General features: G+C 37.9%; 1 protein-coding gene across 1 annotated transcript; it reads right to left on the reverse strand.

Moving 5' to 3' along the window:
• Positions 1-2: 2 nt before the first annotated feature.
• LOC146139590 (4-galactosyl-N-acetylglucosaminide 3-alpha-L-fucosyltransferase 9-like) lies at positions 3-5,743 on the reverse strand. Its single transcript, XM_083392910.1, has 6 exons — positions 5,562-5,743; positions 4,797-4,871; positions 3,973-4,014; positions 3,279-3,482; positions 2,116-2,341; positions 3-1,564 (listed from the first exon to the last, which is right to left on the reverse strand). The coding sequence occupies exons 1-6, from the start codon at positions 5,675-5,677 to the stop codon at positions 995-997; spliced, it is 1,233 nt and encodes a 410-aa protein (XP_083249036.1). The 5' UTR covers positions 5,678-5,743; the 3' UTR covers positions 3-994.
• Between the last annotated feature and the right edge of the window lie 13,809 nt (positions 5,744-19,552).

A 19,552-nucleotide genomic window follows, 5' to 3' on the forward strand; every position in this document is an offset into this window, starting at 1 on the left:
AAAATACGTTTTATTACCAGCGTTACCAAACAAGGCGACACGCCTCCTATTGTTATTTTCTTGTTATTATTCATCTATCCACGGTTTCGCTTCGTCCAAACCCAAATCTCAAGTCTGCAATGAAACAAACTAACAAGAAAGCGGATTCATGGAGCTCCGTTCTTTTCCACTGTGACCACCAGCCTCCGCTCGCTCTTTCGTCGTACTCTTCTATTGGAGCTTTCAATCTTCTTTTCGCGGCTGCCTGCATTTCCTTTGAGCGCACAATTCCTACGGCTTCTCACGCTATCTAAGCCTCCTGTTTAGTCATCGGTCTTATGTTGTCGGTAAATTTATCGCGCCCTCTCGAATAAAAGCTTTGTACCCTTCGGGTGAAGTTGTTGTATGAAGGGTTATCTTTTGCAAAACAAACGATTACAAAGCTGACTTTCGACTGGTTTAGACCTGCCTTGTGTTTCCGAAGTATGAGTGCCTTATTCAGACAGCATTACAGTGATGCTTAAATTAACGCTAGTTTTGATTGCTAAACAGCTGGGGATAAAAACTATAAAATTTTGTCTATGCGTAGCTTTTTAAACGTTGGACACAGATTTAACTGGTGGTAACAGAGTGACTAAGCCTAATTACACTGCTCACCGGCAAAGATTCCAGCTAGCATTAAGACATTGCAGAGGTTGTCTAACAGACGCGTATATATTTATTGGTATTAATGGGTTAAATAATTCAGTTCAATTTAAAACAGTGTAATCACTTTACGCGCTGTAAATATTAGCAGTGTCAGGTTTAACCACAAGCAAAAAAACAATAACATGTTCCAACGTACGGCTCTCCTTTGTCTACCACTCAACCAAAAAAACAAGAGGATAATCAATATTTTTAAACCATTCAGGCTGAATGCTCTGTTTGTCGTTTTCAACCACATTTCGTAAGTACCTAAACAAAAAGTAGCGTTTTGTTTTCTGTACATTGCGTCCAACGAAAAAGTCGCATGCCTTCAGTTACGCGCCAAACATGACGCCGTCTCACCGCCGTAATAATAGTCGGATATGGAGCCATAGCTTTGTCTCCGAAAGTCGCTTTTAAGCTTTTCGCACAGCAGTGTTTCCAGCCCCGGGTTCGATAAAATCTGCTTTGTCCTTTCGCTTGGGTTCAACCTCCAATTGAAGTACTCCCGATAAGCGGTGTCGTTCTTTGCGAGATAAAGAAGATACTCGGCCAGGTGAGCTGGAGAAGTAAAGTCTTCCGCGTGAATGAAAGACCCAGAGGGAGCCAATCGAGTAACGTCAGCTTTGGAGGGACCCCAGACCACCGGGACTCTCCCTAACTTGATGGCGTTCTTCCAGAACTTTTCAGTCATGTAATCTTCGCAGTGAAGCGAGTTTTCGAACGAGAGGTAAAACTTGTAGGAGCCAAGCGTTACCGGAGGAAGTTTTCCGAATTCCTCCTTGTTCTGGAAGCACGCGCCGTATCGATGAACCGGAAGTCCAGCTTGGATGAGGTCCTCCACATATTTCATTCTATTCCTTGATCCAGGAAGAAGGTCGCAGTTGCTCACCACCCAGAGCTAAAACATAAAATGATTTTCAACAAAAAGAATAAATCCTCAAAACTAGAGCATTCGTTGGAACGTGTCAGTCCTGGAAAGGTATGTGCAAATTCGGGAAATTAGATATACAATTATTCGACACTAATTGCAAAGGCTGCCAACTCGCTTTGAAACTTTTTTCGACCTGGCTTAGAAAATAGTTGAATCACAAGTTTAACTCCAGCCCAAAAACTAAATTCGCCTCGTCCCAAATCAGGAACCCGGTACCGACTCCGCAGCCCTGATTTATAATTCCAAGTAGTTAGTTTTGTATTAGTATAGCTAAACCTATCATGGTCTTAAGAAGTACAGGCAACGAGAACGCGATTGCTGGTTAAATTTAGACGTAAATGTTTGATAAGATATCTAGCAGCCCATACACACTAGTCGTACTCGTACGCATGGCAGTTACAGTTTCCTCAATCGGTCAGCACTGAAGTAACTCAATTTATTTCGTATTTAATGCGTTATCTGCTGGAAAAACCAAGTACGCTTGACCTGACAAATCTAAACAACGTTAAAGTCCGTACCGCAATATTAGTCTTGTTTTTTAACATTTCTTCCAATTCTTTTTTTCCGTTTTCAAGCACTCCGAAGGCGTTGACGGAATAGGATGCCGATACGTCGGAGTCCGTCTTGTAGGTCATGGTCCAGTTAATGAAGTGTCCGTCGAATTCGCGCATGCTTCTTCCTTCTTCGTTTTGTACGTAGCTCGGAGTTTCAATGATCTCAAACGCGAACACTTGGTCGGGATGTCTGCAAGTTATTAAGCTAATTTTAGTCCCTAGTTTCCAGTGTTGTAAACAAATCATTTTGAAATGACTTGAGTCCCAGTCAAGTCATTCGTAAAATAACTTAAGTCCAAGTCAAGTCTTTTTGAATAAATAAAAAGTCAAGTCCCAGTCAAGTCATAATTAGAGCAAGTCAACTTCAAGTCCAGCCCTTGTCAAAAAAATAAAACTTTAAATTATGAAAACCGGCAAACTCCTCCGATTATTATAAGCAACTCAAGTGAAAAATAACATAAAACCAGCCTATTACAAGCATTTTTTTTTATGTGCAAAGATTGGGATGAATAACGCAATTTTATAAATAATTGCTTAATTAAAACAATTTATTTCCAAGTGATTTGTCCAAATGACTTAAGTCAAGTCAAGTCATTTGCCCAAAAGACCTAAGTCAAGTCAAGTTATTTTGCCCAAAAGGCTTAAGTCAAGTCAAGACATTTAAAAACAGTGACTTAAGTGCACTAAAGTCAAGTCATTGACTAAAATCATTACAACACTGATAGTTTCCCAAAGTTAGGCAAACCAAGGGCCTGGTTTATTTTATTTTAAATTTTAGAGATTATTACGATAAGGTTTTCATGCAGTATATCGTACGAAACCATGCGCTTTGCCCCTTTATTTTGCCAATTTTTTAATAACTGTAAGCCGATATTTGATGACGAAACATTTTACGTGGTAAAAACTTGTTAACTTATTTTTTGTTCTTGAATGCAGTGAAATGTCAACAATATTAGGTCTCACTAATTCTAGATTCGACAAATACTAAGTCTCACTAATTCTACTTATTAAAACACTGCGGGTAAATCAGTGGAATCATGATGCTCAACAGACTTCGGGTGAATAACTGTTTGCTTTGTTTAGATCTCTCGTGACAATATTTATAGTTTGAAGATAAAATATTTCACCTGTAGTGTTTCCACGGCATACGCTCCTCATCCAAGGCGCTGTAATGGAAAACGACTGCACTGGCTGTTTTTAGCTGGTCTCGGTCGTACGTGAATCGACAGCCGTTTATTACAGTGCCCTCTGGGATACCGTGCTGTACGCGTCCGTGTGGGTGGCGCCACAGCAGTATGGTGTGCTCATCTTGCGTCAATTTAACAAAGTCTCTACACAAAAAGATTGTCTGTTTGTTGCAAGCAAAACAATAATTCATTGCTTGGCCTGTACAGCGCTACAAAATGCTCCACAGAGCAAGTTTATATGTTGTACTTGTTTGATAAAACCTTCTACAAAAATTAAAAATTGACAGTGAGCGTTTTGTCTTATTAAATATGGTTAACTGCCATTGAATCTGTCCTTTTTCTGTTTCAACCAGCAGGTTAGTTTTGCTTTCGTGAGACACCGTTACTGCAGTCACGGTACACTCTCTAAAGACATATGTTTTAAACAGACTGAAAAGTCTAGCAAAAAGTCACATAATTATTTGCCTTAGTTTACTGTTTTTTTTTCTTCATAAACCATTCCTAATTATTTTGCGGGCAACATGAGGTTTACCTTAACTTTTGCCCGTTATTTATAGATCAGTTGAAAATGGCGATAGTTCGATTATACAAAACTTGTTTTAAATTTACGCATTACAAACCATTGAAGACTCACCCGTCGTATTTTAATCTCTGTCCGGTTGTCTTTTCTGGGAGACTGCAAGACAAAACGTTTTGATGTCAAACGTGGATTAACTGCCTTTATTCAAAATAACGATTTTGACTGACTGTTTTTTTTCATATAAGGACATAACGAATGCGAAAGAAAAAAAGAGGCGAGATAAAACACATGTCAAAAAGCGATAATTTAGCAGGGGGGCATTAAAATACTGGGGGTTCAGGGTTCCTTGTACTGAGCATTAAAATAGTCCTGCGCGCTTGCAGAGAAAGTAATTAATTTTATTCTTAGTGGCAATCAGATGTTTCCATTTCTGGACCGAATTGACCATACTGAGGAACGTATTAAAATTCGGCACGCGTCCAGCGTACTTACAAGTTACAACGGTAAATAAAACGTGCACACAACAACAAACAGTTCAACAGGGTTTCAGACTGATTCACCACAATACCAAACAACATATGAACTGAATCAGTTGTCCAACCCATGGTAACTGGAGCACAGTGATAATAAAAGACCAGTGTGTATGGCCATATAAAACAACGACAAACGATTTCTAAAAAATACAACAAAAATAATAATTTAGAGCTAGATATTAGTTTTACTGAGAATAATTTTAATCCAAAACATTTCAATAATTCTTAGTGCTGGGCATCTCAAAGTTTGTGTGGTGCATCTAAATCAGAATTGAAACATACTGGGATGGAAAGCAAAGGTTTATGATAAAACATTTGGTAAAGTTTAAATTTTAAATATGTGTTTCTTATGTAAATAATTCAAGCAGCATTTATTTACTCTGGGTTTAGCATCATTCAACTTACAATGGCAATGTCAGGGTCTTGGACTTGAGTTGAGTGAGTTTTGACCTGTACTCTTGCGGTTGACTTGACTCGGACCTAGTTTATTCAATAAAAGTTAATATCACTGCACACTAGAATATGTATCGCAGAGAATCAAAACGAGGAAGCAGTTAAATGATCGCAGTGGAATTCACTCCGCTATGTATAGATTGTTGCTACAGAATGTTTTGCGGAGGCTTTCGGGCACCACATGATAAAAGACAAGTCAAACAGGCGCTATCATGGTGGATCGTAAGACGTTTTAAAGCTCTTTTGGGTACTAATTTAGACCATATTACCACAGATTCAAATTCAATTTATTTTTGTGCATGTTTGCAAACATCGAAAAACAAAACAACTTACAGATCAAACACAAGGACAGCGAAAGGACCTTTCGGTCATCGAGTACCACAGTTACGTCACATCATCATTACATGCTTTGTCGTTTGTGCCTAGTAGTCCGTAGGATTACAAACTAAGGAAGTTTTAGAATGACATTCCAGGTTTTCTCACAAAACGTTGTCAGTTTACATAATATTCTAGGGTAAAATCAGTTTAATTTAGTCGTTATTTTATGTTGTTTCTGTATGGATTTGTATCCCTTTAATGTTAGACAGTCGGCATGACATATTTCGGTGCTTTTTGTTTCCAATTGCAACTTTAGTAAACGCGGTTTAACTGAAACACTATACTCTATATTATTTTCCAAACTATGCGATACCATGAGCACCGTAAATTTACACTTACCTTACAGTTTCGGAGAGACGTGTTCTGTTTCCGAAACCAATATTCCAAATGACGAGGAGCAGACAAACTGCCGAAAACAAAACTGCGAGCGAGAAGCAACGCATGCTTCGCAACATTGTGCTTCTAAAGTTAACAAAGTTAAATCTCTTATGCTCTTGTGACTATAAAACAACAGGTAGGTTATTTACGTTACTAGAGCTACCATTGATCAATGTCTCCACATCCTACATGACCGCTTTAAAGGGTGTGGGTGCGAACCACAATAGAAACAGTACTTACAGGAACTTACGAACGTTGAATAAATTTAACTTTGAACGTGCGCGATCTGGACTCCACAAGTGAACAGTAAAATACTGCTGCTTTAGCATAAAATGCCACCACTTGAATAGCGAAATTAATTAAATTTTGTGACAACACGCTTAAAACACGACACAAAAATACAGGAAATTCTAATCAATTGACAAAGCGCTTCCAGCGACCTGCTTGGCAATTTGATACAAACGCACAGACGTCATAACCGGCCAGACTGAATAAGCGATCCAGCGCGACTGACAAAGCGCTTCCAGCGACTGGCTTGGCAATTTGAAACAAACGCACAGACGTCATAACCGGCCAGACTGAATAAGCGATCCAGCGCGACAAGCTGTTGTAGTAGAGAGCAATATTTATTACCAACTAATGAATTTGTATATTACGTGATGACGTCCATAGTGGCCCATGACTTCCATCCTGTTTTTTTCAACTTTTTGAAAAAAATAATTAATAAACCAATAATAACCAAAAAAAAAATTGTTAGAAAAAAACAATAAAAAATAAATTAAGAAAATTAAAAAAAAAAAAAAACAATAAAAAAATATTTAAAAAAAGTACGTGGCCCAGGAATGTCATTTCTATTTAATGCGCATTACGGTCGGACGGTCGGAACATCACTGCCATCATAGAATACTTAAACATATATGCAATACTATATTGTATTCTGTTTAACTTCAAAGCAAGCGCATGTTACTACTGCGTTGTGGCAGATTTATTTGTTACTAGACGAAATTCCCGGCGTTGCCCAGATTAAGTAGGGTATATACCAGTTTAATTTCAACTGATAAAGGTCTGATGTAGTTGTACCGGCTATGTAAATTAAAGCGCGATAGTTGGCGAAATTAACATGAAATTTGCTTGGTTACACAAAATGAAACAATCCATTCTTCATCACTATTGCATATTACGTTATTGTCGGGCAGGTTAGATAATGAGGTAGTAACGCATACGGCCTTGGGTTTTACTTTTATCAACACTATGTCCTATGTAGCCTTAAAAGACTTTCTTTAACAACGATGCACTATAACAGGGGTCGGCAACCTTTTTCTAGTCGCGGGCCTAAACCAAACTCAAAAAGATCTCTTCGGGCCGCACATAATGATAACTAAGAATTGTGTTATTAACATGTTAGAACAACTGTGAATAAGCCGGAAATCGGATCGTTTTTGCACTTAAAAACGTGTTTAATTACATTTTAAGAGGCAGTAAATTGTTGGCGCAAAGCGCGAAAAAAAGCGTTTGTTTGATTTAAAATTCGAGTTCACACGTCGTGATCCATACTTCTAATAAAAAGTGTAATACAACTACTTTGAGGGGACGCGATAACATCTAAAGTTAATCTAGCTGAGTGTTTTTTAACCTTTTAAGTTAGGGCATACCTGGCGAGCGAAGCAAGCGCGATTTTTTGGGGTGTACCCAGTGATGAGATTCAGCCGGTTCGCACCGGTTCTCTAGAACCGTCTCGCGGAATTTTATGAGATCAGCGAACCGGTTAGCATTACTGGTTACTGTCAATGGACTGGATTTTTGCGTCTTATTCCATACAACATTGATTTTTGAGCTCCAAGTAGTACCTATATACGTGTTTGTTTTTTTTCAAAATGTGCAATGGTCAAGGTCACACGTTACTGTACATTGTGTTACATTTTTATAATTAAAGTATTTTTCCTTTTGTAATTGTTTATCTGAAAATGTAATTGTTGCGTCATAAGTATAAGACGAATGCTGCTTTTTATTAGTGTGGCTGTTAGCAGCGATGGGATTCAGCCGGTTCTCAGTTTGCAACATTTGCTGAAACGTTGGGTTGCATCCTGTTCTTGCAACTACTTTAATTATTTCCCGAAAAATATGACTTTTTGTAACAGAACCGGCTAAAATATATGACATTTGGGCCGTAGGTTGCCGACCCCTGGATTAGAACATATATGCACATACAACGTACAATAAACCCACATTTTTTGCGTAATGCGCAAATAGACTTTTAAATCAAAGTAACACCCCACAGCCTGTGTGGAAGTGGCATTAATGGAATGGCGTGTTTAAATATGTGACTTATCTGCGTGGCTCTAAAGATTTAATTCTTGGTCTCTGTAAATTGCCATTAAATTTTTCATTTGGTTAAAACATTGTAAAATTAACGTATTAAAAGCAGTTTTGTGTCTGAAATAGGTCACTGAAGGTAAGGCGCTAACGCGCTCTTACCATTTAATCACTAATCACGTGTTACCAGCATTGTATAATCTTCTTCCTGAAGCCTCTATATGTTACAGCTGATAATTTAAAAAAAAATACATTTAACATCAAACCAAATTGCAACGCTGTGTGTTTTTTTAAATGAAGCTAATAAAAACACAACCATGGCTAAAGACGTCTCGCATATTTTACGTAACGAAAACCCGTGACATATGTCGATCAAAAATTATTAACAAACGTGAAAAAGTCGTAGCACCAATTGTTTAAATCGCGCGAAATTCAAGCAAATGGGTAATCCCGGTGGGTAGCATACTGCATCCAACGAAAAAATCCCGTTTGAAAAAACAATTTGCTTAGTGTTCAAACCGCTACACACAATATTTTGCAAACTTAGGCCAAATGTTGCGTAGTTGCTGTACGTGTCTGTGTAAGTGTCTTAATACCTCATGAAAGAATTCTAATGAAACTGCTGCAAAAAACGCAATATTTTGCGAACTCTGCCAAGAATTGCGTGGATAACACATTATAAGGAGCTATTAGGCTTAAGCCTTAATCACTGTCACAATATTGTTGGTAAGGTTTGTTGTAGATATCCGTGCAGGTTTCCTGATGTTCATTCAAAGTATGTTTATAAAAGTGAAAAATGGTAAACCTTTGCACTAAACGCCAAATTAAGCTGCGTCCAACGTCAGAAAAATCCGTAACCCTTGCTTTTTACGTAATTCCGGTACCATACTGCTTCCAACGTAAGTAAAATCTCGCTTGAAACTGAAAATTGGCTACTATTAAAACCGCTGCAAGGACTAAATAGCCAACGGCTAAGCACGTCAAACATCTTTTAAGTTAAATTCATTAAAATTTATTTTTGATTAGGGCAATATAGCTAATTTGAGTTTTTATGAAACGCAGGTAATTGCGCTTAAACAAAAGGTGTGGCGCGGTTACGTTAAGAGGTTTACCATATACCACGCGCGCGCCCAGGCCAGATTGGAAACTTTGGATATTGTGCGGGGGAGATGTTTTGCAGCTGAAAAAATGCGCGGCCGAAAATAAAATTTCGATGCGCGGCTGAAAATAAACAATCAGGCTACCGAACGTTGTAAGTTGCGAAATTATATTAAACTTACAGCGTTCATAGACTACTTTTGCGCAATTTTTGGTTGGTGTGCGGGCGCAGCTAAATATTTAAAAAGGTTGATAGTGTAGCATTCAATATGCAATATTACTCGATATTGCCTAATTTGACGTCACTATACACGTGACCGTTGTCCACTGATGCGTGACCAAAACGCCGAACTGTGCGTTTTCAGCGCTTCGCAGGGGATTCTATATGATGCATTATATTATATATGTCTTATAGACTAGCGTTAAAAAATGTTATGCAACTTCAGTATGCGGCCCGGCAATTTTTTTTGTGCTTGTTTAGTTTCATACAGTAGTTTGCGCGGCTGAAGTTTTGTGCGTTTGCTCGAGTCAGATTTGCGCGGCTGAGCACATTTTGTATAAAATGCGCGGCTGTGACCGCGGCTGAAAGTGCTACTGGCCAAACTTTCCAACCTGGCGCCCAGGAAGAGGCGAGCACACGGCGGGAGTCGCCGCTCCTTTTGTTAGCCGACTACCCCTTGCTCTACCAGCGACCGACCGGCGAACATCTTGCCACACACACACACACACATCTCACAAATCTTTTCTTTTATTATGTAGATACGCATTCTGCGTCGAAGCAATGCTGATCGCACCCCAGTGTTACATCATAATTGGCATTTCGTTTTGGCTTCATAAGTCATCGTAATTGGACTTGAAGTCAGTTCCTTTTGGGATACACCAGAGTTCCAAGTGGGACTCACAAGAGTTACTTACGAGCTCACTAAAGTATCTTAACGGAGACCGATCAATAACCTTCTTAGCTATCGACATATACTGTTAACAGCGATGATATTTGCAAGTGGCATCTGCTATATGCTAACTTACTTCGCCGATCTATAGAAACAGGTTGTTCGTTCACTTGTGGTTGCCTCGCGAGTAAGATACGCAACCTGAAAGGAGTCTTAACGAAAACGTCAACTAGAATGCTCCTCTGTTAAAAAAAGTTTCAACAACTCAATTCGAACCCACACTGTTCACCGAATGAACAGAGTTGACCCGGTCATAATTCAATATTTAATCCAAGTCAAGCCATTTGAAAACAATTATTTAGGTGCATAGGTCAAGTCATCAACTGAAGTCTCAACACTTCTCATCTTACTACAATAGCTTGACTTCGATTACATATTCTGGATAAATGACTTACTTTGAACTTAAGTCATAGTGTCAAATAACTTGGGTTAAAAAAAATTGATTTCAACACTGCGCATCTTACTACAATGTAATATGCCGTACTTTCGCCTTGTGTTCGTAAAGATGTATTGCGATCTGCGTAAAACATACTCAAGCAAGATAAGATTCGCGCAAAAGCGAAAATAATTTCCGGTGCTAAAACAAACAAAAATATATTATATGTAGTTTAGGGTTAAATGCCTAGATCCGCCACTGTAAAGATGTAGGTATTATTTTTGTCATTGCACCTTTTTCTTGGATATTTGATTTTAGGTTGAAATATTACAAGGCGCCTTGGTGCCGAAACCACTGCTGTATCATAATGTAAAACAAAGCATGAAAAGAAAAACGTTTACGCGCGAAGCGCGAAAACTTTTATATTTACATACAGTTTAGGTTGACAAAAATATAGTTCGACAGGCTCTCAGGACCACATTTGGCACGTGGGCCTTCCCAAGCTAAGCAAATTTATAAAATCTACTCCACACAAACTTTAAATGAACTGTCACGCGGCCTACAACTAAATTACCACACTAAGCCATTTAAAAGTAACTCGCGGCAACAAAAAATGGCTCTGCGGCCCACAGTTTGCTGACCACTGCACTATACGATAGAATCGCAAATCCGATTTGAAATTGGCGCAGAAAATGATAAAGCGAATGTTAAACTGTAAAAACATTAGACTTAAAACATTTCACAAAGCAAACACAGAAAACTAAACCTGCAGCAGTAAAATTGTTGTTCAAGCACAAAGTACAATAAGCCACCTTTGAAAAACTATTCAACAAACAAAGGCATTTTTAGAAAATACTCAAGTCAATTACAAAGACATTTTCCAAAGACAAGTAAATTTGACCCTTCATTAACTTTCAGTAAACGATGTCAGAAGCTTTTTCATTAAGTTTTCTTCTGCTACACAACAAAATATATCTCAACCGAAATATCTGAGATTTCAAATTTGCGCAGAAAATGCTAAGAAAAAAATGTTTTAAGGAAAATATTGCGGACTGGATTCTTGGCGGGGTGCGTAGTGAACCGTGTACGACACGTTAAACATCACTGCTCTAGAGCAGTGCTCAGCAGCCTTAATTCACTTGTGGAAAACCAACAGAGTTAAAATTCGGCTTCCCTACGAAATATGTGAATATCGATAATGCACAAAAAAACAAATATCCCAGGCTGCCCAGAGATAGAAGGAGTGATTTGTGATTAAACGCACCGAAGGCGCTAAAAACTTTAACATGACGTTTAACATTCATTTATCTCTGATTTTACGGTTGTAGAGTCTTCCTAAATAGCTTCAGACGGCCAATAGGGGACTCGAGTTATAAGTGCGAAAGTAGAACAAATCAACGTCGAAATAACACACAGTTCGGAAGAAGACCCAAATTATATAGATACCTAATGGTCGTAATAACGTCTAACTCAGAATAAGTCCTAAAACCCGTCAGAAGTCAAAGAAAATTTTACACGTCTAATTTTGCGGTTTAGCTGACTGTTGAATATATCTAAAGCGTGCAGTCAAAGTCCTAAAAATTTTACTCCTTTTGTAATAGCAGATTAGAGAACACACAACTTTTAATATAATTGGTAGATAAAACTGGATATTGGTGCTTTGTATATTTTAACTTCAGTTCTTTTTCGAAACAGCTCGCAAGACTAATCATATTATCACAAAATAATAGTATATTTACAATGATATTTGCTAATAGTATATTTAGAATGATGTTGTATGGGTTTCGAGCGTATGGTTAATCTCTGTTTCCACTTTGGTGTAAAGTTTGAAAACAATTTTGTATATTTATACCCTTGTTAGTTCCTGGTACCTGAGGCGGAACACACAGCGGTTGCGGAGCATTGTCTACTTCTAGACGCTCTAGACTGCTAGATTGACAGTGACTCATTTGTTTTTTGCTTCCTAGCTTGTTAAACGGAAATTCCCGCAAGGGTTCGACTGGTAACAACAACTTTCTTCAGGCTACTTGATAATAATGTTACCACGCTATGTAGCATTTTGTGACGTTCATGTCTGAATTCTCCAAAAACATGTCGAAGACCTTTCGTCGCCAATAGACAAGGTTTGAAACCAATCTGAGTGCGTGTTCTGAACTTCTGAGACCCATATAGGGGCCGCGTTTTACTGCCGTACCCACCAAAACCTGAAGTAACATGCGCCAAAAAGTATACTGTTGCTGCAAGGCATGGTTTCAATTACACAGGCTAAGAACAAGTTTTAAACAAAGATATTAGCTCGTCCAGGTTTCATGTAGTCGATAAGACTGAAGGTACCTGCGTACGTTGTAGAACTTGATCAGTTTTATATACAAGTAATTTCTGCACGACTGAAATAAGTAAAGTCCTTTTGTTACACATAAAAAATAAATAAAAACTAATGAGTTTAAGCTAGGGTCGTCTGTTGTCCAAGTTTAATCTTTAGCCTAACCCTAAAAAGTCAATTTTGACGTGATTTCAATCAGGTGTGAATGTTAAACTGTTAAATTACTAGAATTGACCGACTCTAAGCAACATTTCGCACACAAAGCAAACACAGAAAACCAAACATGTAGCAAAACTGTTTTTCAAGGACCGGTACAGAGCATAATAAGCCACTTTTAAAAACTACTTAACTAAAAAGGGCATTTGTAGAAAATACCCGAGTCAATAAGGCATTTTCCAAAGAAAAGTAATTTTGACCCTTAATTTTCAGTAAACGATGTCAGAAGCTTGTTTATTAAATTTCCTTGTGCTACACAACAAAATATATCTGAACCGAAATATCATGTGCTGGATAATTAATTACAAAAAATAGCAAGTGTGCCTACATAAACTTAGGCAAAAAGACCATTGAATCTTTTCCACTGCCAAATGAAGACAAATCACCACTATATAACTATATCCTCGCAAAATGTACGCTTAATGAATACCAACAGGCCTAAACTTAGTGTTGGCACGTAAAGCAGTGGCCTGATGAAAGATCTCTGCGCAACAATGGGCATACGAAGGCATTACTCTGACAAAAAATACGAGGCATATTTTCAACAGAAGAATATACACCAGGGACGTGCGGTCAGGGGAGGCAGTGCCTCACCTGCCAACATCTGGCAAAGCAAAACGTATATTAAAGAGAGGTTTATCACAGAATATATATTATTTGTTAAAGTACAGTACACATTGCATGTTTTTGGGTACTTTAATTTAAATGGATTCCTGTAGTCCATACTCCTTCTCCCGCAAATTTTACACTTCTATACCTAAAGCGTTATTATTTCCAATTTCTGTTGCGTTATTTATATCAAGCATTCAAAATCGTTGAAATACGCAAAGAGAGGCAGTGCCAAGCCGTGCCTCTCTTCAGATCACAAAATTTCTATGTACTGCATTATGCGTGCTTTTTTCTTTCCCAATTCTCTCGGAAAACATGATAAACGATTTAGCTAGGATTTGAGGCATGCCTCAAATGTGACGTCCCAGCTATGAAAAATTTCTACATTGACTTCTTGCAGTGTAAAGGATTGTTTTTTATATAAAATTTAACTAAAATGGAGGAAAATTTACACTTTCAATCAATCTAAAGTTAGAGTCATAAATAAAGGCAAATCTGTTTCCCATTTAAAAGGTTTGCATCAGACGACTGGACAAAAAAATAACACGCAACTTTCAAAGAGATTGGTAAAAAAAGAGTGGATGTGACTGTCATAGGCTCAGCCAGGGGGCCACAGAGGCCATGACCCCCTAAAAATTTATAAATATGTGTACTCTAAATAATATTTGTTTTGCAGTACCACAAAAGTCGATCACATGCATGCCAAAACCTCAATTGTCATGCACTGTTACGTCATAAACGATTTAGTTATTATTATATTCGCTATAGGCTACTTATTGATGTAGTTTTACTTTTTAGTCATTTTGTTTTTGCTCTCTGAATGATTTTTTAGTATTGCGCTAGAACTCAGTAAGTTGCTGCTCGAAACGGTTTGCTGGCGTATTTGTTTGTGTTCGATACGCAGTTCATACAATGGCAAAAGCTAAACAACAAAAGTTTAAACTTTTTGCCCAGACCCCACCTTCCTAAATTTTTGGCTGGCTACGCTACCGGTGGCTGTGCTTTAAAAATATCGCCTTTTATACTTTTCCTGTTTCTTATTTTCAAGTTTGTAATAAACGTGAAAGTGTGGGGCGCAGCCACAATGAAAGAATGTAGCCTAAACATTAAACATTCTATAAACATATTTTCATTGTGGCTGCGCCCCCCAAAAGCATGCCGCTAATTTTCTTATCTTTATTAGTACGATACCGTTTTTGTGATTGTTAAACAAAAGCGTGGCTTGAAAAAATTAGTGCCTCACCATCTAGGAACGTCACCGCACGTCACTGATATAGACTATAGGTCAGGGATGGCGAACCACTGACCCGCGGGCCACAAAGTGACCCACCAGATGACCCACTTGTCTTTCTAGAAATACCGAAATCTTGTCAATCATTTTTAAGAGATAATAATTGTAAACAAATAATTCTTTGTTAGATAGAAGTATATAGTATACAGCCAACAGTTTGAATCAGGGCTGCCTAATCTGTGGGTCGTGCAAAAGGGTAACTAGGGGTGACGAGTAGGCCTACTTTAATTGTACTCCCATAATAATTGCTGCAGCATTTGTTAACTATTTATGTTCTTAATATACGTGGCAATCAGCAAAGTTTCACATAAAATTAGCATATAGTCAAATATATGACCCACTTGTGCATTTTGTAAGGATAAATGTCGTGTTTGTGACCCGCGCAATGAAAAGGTTCGCCATCCCTGCTATAGACTATAGCGGCTCTTCAACCAGTTTCATGCGGCTCTTACGTTCAGGTTATATTTGAGTTTCAATATTTAGTGAAAAAAAATCACGCGTTTTGCGCTAAATTTGTTTAACTTTCCTGCAGAGTGCCTTAATAATCGCTAAATGTAGCCTACACAATATTGTTAGTGTGCAACATTTATAATAATCCTATACCCTTAGTAAGGCATTTGTAAGTTTAGATCTGTACTTGTGAAAGGTGTGGCTCTTTGCGGTTAACCAGTAAAAAAATGCGGCTCTTGGTCTCTAATTGGTTGGCCACCCCTGCTATAGAACATTTGGCATGGAAAACTTATATTGATATAGCCCAGACCGCGACCCATTAATCATGTTTGTGTGGTTCTTAGGTCCATGTTGCATTTCTTGTTTTTTGTTTTTACGATGCCCAGTAATAATTCTCGTGTGCTATATTTTTATTCTAATTTAACCACTTCAATGCATTTTTTTATTTTTAATATGCCTTGGCCCGTTTTGAGAAAAACTTCCATAAAAGGCGATGGCGTTTATTTCAAAAGTCAGTCAGTGTAAATAGAAAATCATATGTCGCTTACACAATATTGTAAATGTGCACATTTACAACAAATCTAGTAGGCTAGAGCAAAGGTACATGTTAGTAAAGGAAGAAACAGGGTGATATTTATTTCTGTCCATGTTAAAGTTAGTAAACCAAAGAAGAAATGTGGTTCCTGTTCTCTGACTGGTTGACCGCCCCTGTAAACGCGGTTTGCTCAACTCAATTGTAAAAGGGCCTCAAAACGCTGAGAATATTCTTGTGAAAAACGATAAAAAAAAAAACAGTTCAATCCATGTTAACCTCTATACTTTTGTAGATTCTTTTTCATCAGACCATAATTACATGTTTTAAAATTAGTGCATTCCCTATAAAAAGAGGAGGTTTGTTGGTAGAAACTTACCAATCAATGTATCAAGCATTTCGAGTGAAACTCATGCCCTTTTCCTAGAAAACCGACTAACAAAACATTCTAAAATCACGCACTATGATGTTTTTTTTTAATTTTGTCTCATCATTTGGTATTGCAACGAGCCCGGTATTTTAATGTTAAATTACTTGATAGGATGTTTCATATGTAGACTGATATTGGTCAGTTATAGGAAGGCACTCGGTGCATTTTGAATAAATTCCAGATATATGAGGCAAAACTGTTTCACAAAATATTGATGAGTCGAGTCAGAACCAGGATTCTAGTTTGGGTTGGTAGTTTAGAAGATGATGTCATAAAGTTAGGTGAGAACGTAACTTCATACAAAATTGTTTAAAGTAATAACTGTTCTGGAACGAACTGGCGTGCACATATGCAAGTAAACTCAGGCTAATCGTATGGCCCGACTTGTTTCCTGAAGGGCAAACTGAGTTTGTTTAGTTTAAACTAGAGGTTACAGTTCTGCTCCCGCTAAGATTGAATCCGACTCGATTTGACTTTGCTAAGGTTGCGTGTTCCAACAGCTTAGCCACAGCAATCTATTAAACGTATCTGGTTTTATTGAATAACAGTAGAACGGCAATCAACATACAGAAATAGGGAAAGGTCCAGGGTCTAGAATTACGGTCCAGCATAATAGCTTCTGTCTGTTACATTATGTTAGTTGAATGGGTTAGAATTATTTAGCAGAGGCGGGTTAACGTGTTTTATGGTCATTGGGTCACGTCATAAAGTTTGGCTTTAAAACTTAGTTTTGAATAATAGCAACAAATAATGGAATGTCCACCACACTTCCACTCCTGGATTCGCCTCTGCTTATGATAATATAGTATTCAACCCTTGATATATACGCTCTTTTTATTGTATTCTAAGTGCCTTGGTTGTGGTTTGATTGTCATATGGTTGTACTATGGACAACTTTATTGTTTATTTTGTTTTATACAGGGTTTTACAACCTTGTAAACCGACGGATGAAAAATGTGTATCATGAACTAGCGGAACTAGCCCATGGGCCAAATATTTGTACGCAAACTGTAGACCGGGCGCAAACGCTTCGCATCGAGAAGATTAACCTTAACTAAAGTGCTTGCAAACTAGGTCTTTTCCCAAGGTGTTCTTTAGTCAGTAGTCAGTACGCCTAGATGAGATTTCGTGAACCCTATTGTTTATGTGAAAGCTCAAACACGTCCGTTGAACAAATGCAAACTTCGCAGCCACGGGATTTGCTGGGACCATGTACTGAACCAATTTTAAATAAGCCACAACATATCGAACAGAATTAGTGGCGTTATTCTTGATATATGTGCTGATAAAAGCTTGGCAAATAAACTGTACGGTTATCATGTATTTTTAAAGAGGCAATAAAACGACTCGTCTCCCGGAGTCCGGTCAAAATAGTTAACCAGTCCGATTTTTGGCTAAATAAGCGATTTCGTCGATTCCCGAGTCCGGCTCTGACATTACACTCAGAATTTCACCCATTTACCTAACTAAAACATGGATATTAAGCAACCAGCACTTACAGGGGTGTTATATAACTCATACCTCGTCCACTCACAATATACATGATTTTTTGACGTTTTTGCATCTGCAGGACTTATTTGTCTCATGAAATGGGATTTAGAAGTCTTAAGATGAACTTTAATCTATCCTTTAACATACCACAGCATTTAACTTAAAATGTCAGAACAGAAAGTGGTTTATTTTGCATTAAAAAAATGCTACTCAAGTGAACCATTGGTCCCCACCCACGGGACAGTTGGTTCAAGGGTTGGAGACAATTGATTTTAGAACATCTTGTTGACGAAGAACTCAAACACCGTCCATTACAATTGCAATTTTCATCTGCAATAATTGCTAATTTATATTTACTACTATATAAGGTCTTGTACTTTAAATCACATTTCCGTATTATGACCCGTAAGAAGCAATTTTGACGTCATCACTATCGTCTGTTTGTTTGTTGATACGTTTTAGACTACGACCAACCAGTTTAGAGATGCCGTAGGAAATTTGTTTACCTCTGTGATTTGTTTGTTCGGTAAGCGAACAATACTGATTTACTAATCCACTGGTCCCCACCGGGTTGTGAACCACAGGACCCATGGCGGCAATTTACATTTGGCGTGACCTGAGTTGAAACTTAGACTAGCTTTTCAGGTGTACTATTTTTGCCATCAGCTAACTAAAATGCAATAAGAATTTTTCCTTTTAAACCACAATATACAACACTTTGCTCTAGTGCAAAAAAGCCCTTTAGATCTTCAGCATTGATCTTAATTAGTCCTAGTTACATCACACCAAAATCTATACAGCAGTATACCTACACAATACACGGCATCACACAGTTAAATATGCAGGAAGGAAGGCTAGCAAAATCTTGCCAGCCTTCTGGTGACAAGCATTTTTGGCCTAAATTCTTCGGTTTTTGGTCGCACCCCTATACTCAAATGATGTGTTCGCCTAAGGAATGTACAAACCTTGCCATGTTTTGGCGATAAACAAGGCTATTAATAAGTAAATTAGACAAGAAAACATTGCGCTGAAGGCCAAAATTTATTGTGACATTAAGTCATTAACAAATACATAAGGGGCATGTAAAGGTACAACCTGGGGTCTTGTACATGTCTGCTTTTCTTACTCTAAAAATGTTATATAGATAAGCTGTTTTCAGGCGAACTTGTGTGAATACATGCAGTTCAAAACCAGATTGAAAATCACGAAAAAATATTCTTTGGATAAATTAGGTTAAATTTCCAATTTATATTGAAATAAGGATATTTATAATAAAATTTAGTAGAAACTGTCACAGTCACAGTGCAACATGGCACATTGCCACACAGTATGCATATTATCTCTGGGATAGATAGAGTAAAACCAGGCTAAAATTCGCGCGAAGCGTAAAAAATTTTTGCGTTTCCGTATTGAAAACAACCAAAAATATACTTTAGGCCAGACCTGGGCAACATACGGCCCGCGGGCCGGATCCGGCCCGCCAAGCAGTTCTATCCGGCCCGCGGCGTATTGTACTTAAAATACATCATAGGCTCAGTTTCTATATGTTTGGTTGTATCGTAAACAGGGACGGATCTAGTCATGATCCCGCCAAATTCGATTTTAGCCTGTTTTAAATACTAAAACGAAAATTGTTTAAATACTAAAACGAAAATTGAAAATTGAATCTATAGTGTCTTTGTCGTGTGTTCCACGCGATTTTTCGGCAACTTTACAGACAAATAGCGTCCTCTGCATTGTGGCACTCTCTCCAACGAAAGTTGAACAAACTTAGCCTAAATACTTACATATTTTTAGCGCATCGAAAGTATTCCATCTTTAAAATATGAGCGAAATACCGACTGTTGTCTTAACTCTAAATATTACACTTGTT

The sequence above is a fragment of the Ascidiella aspersa genome, chromosome 6, assembly GCF_963924565.1.
Source record: "Ascidiella aspersa chromosome 6, kaAscAspe10.2, whole genome shotgun sequence".
Lineage (NCBI taxonomy): Eukaryota > Metazoa > Chordata > Ascidiacea > Phlebobranchia > Ascidiidae > Ascidiella > Ascidiella aspersa.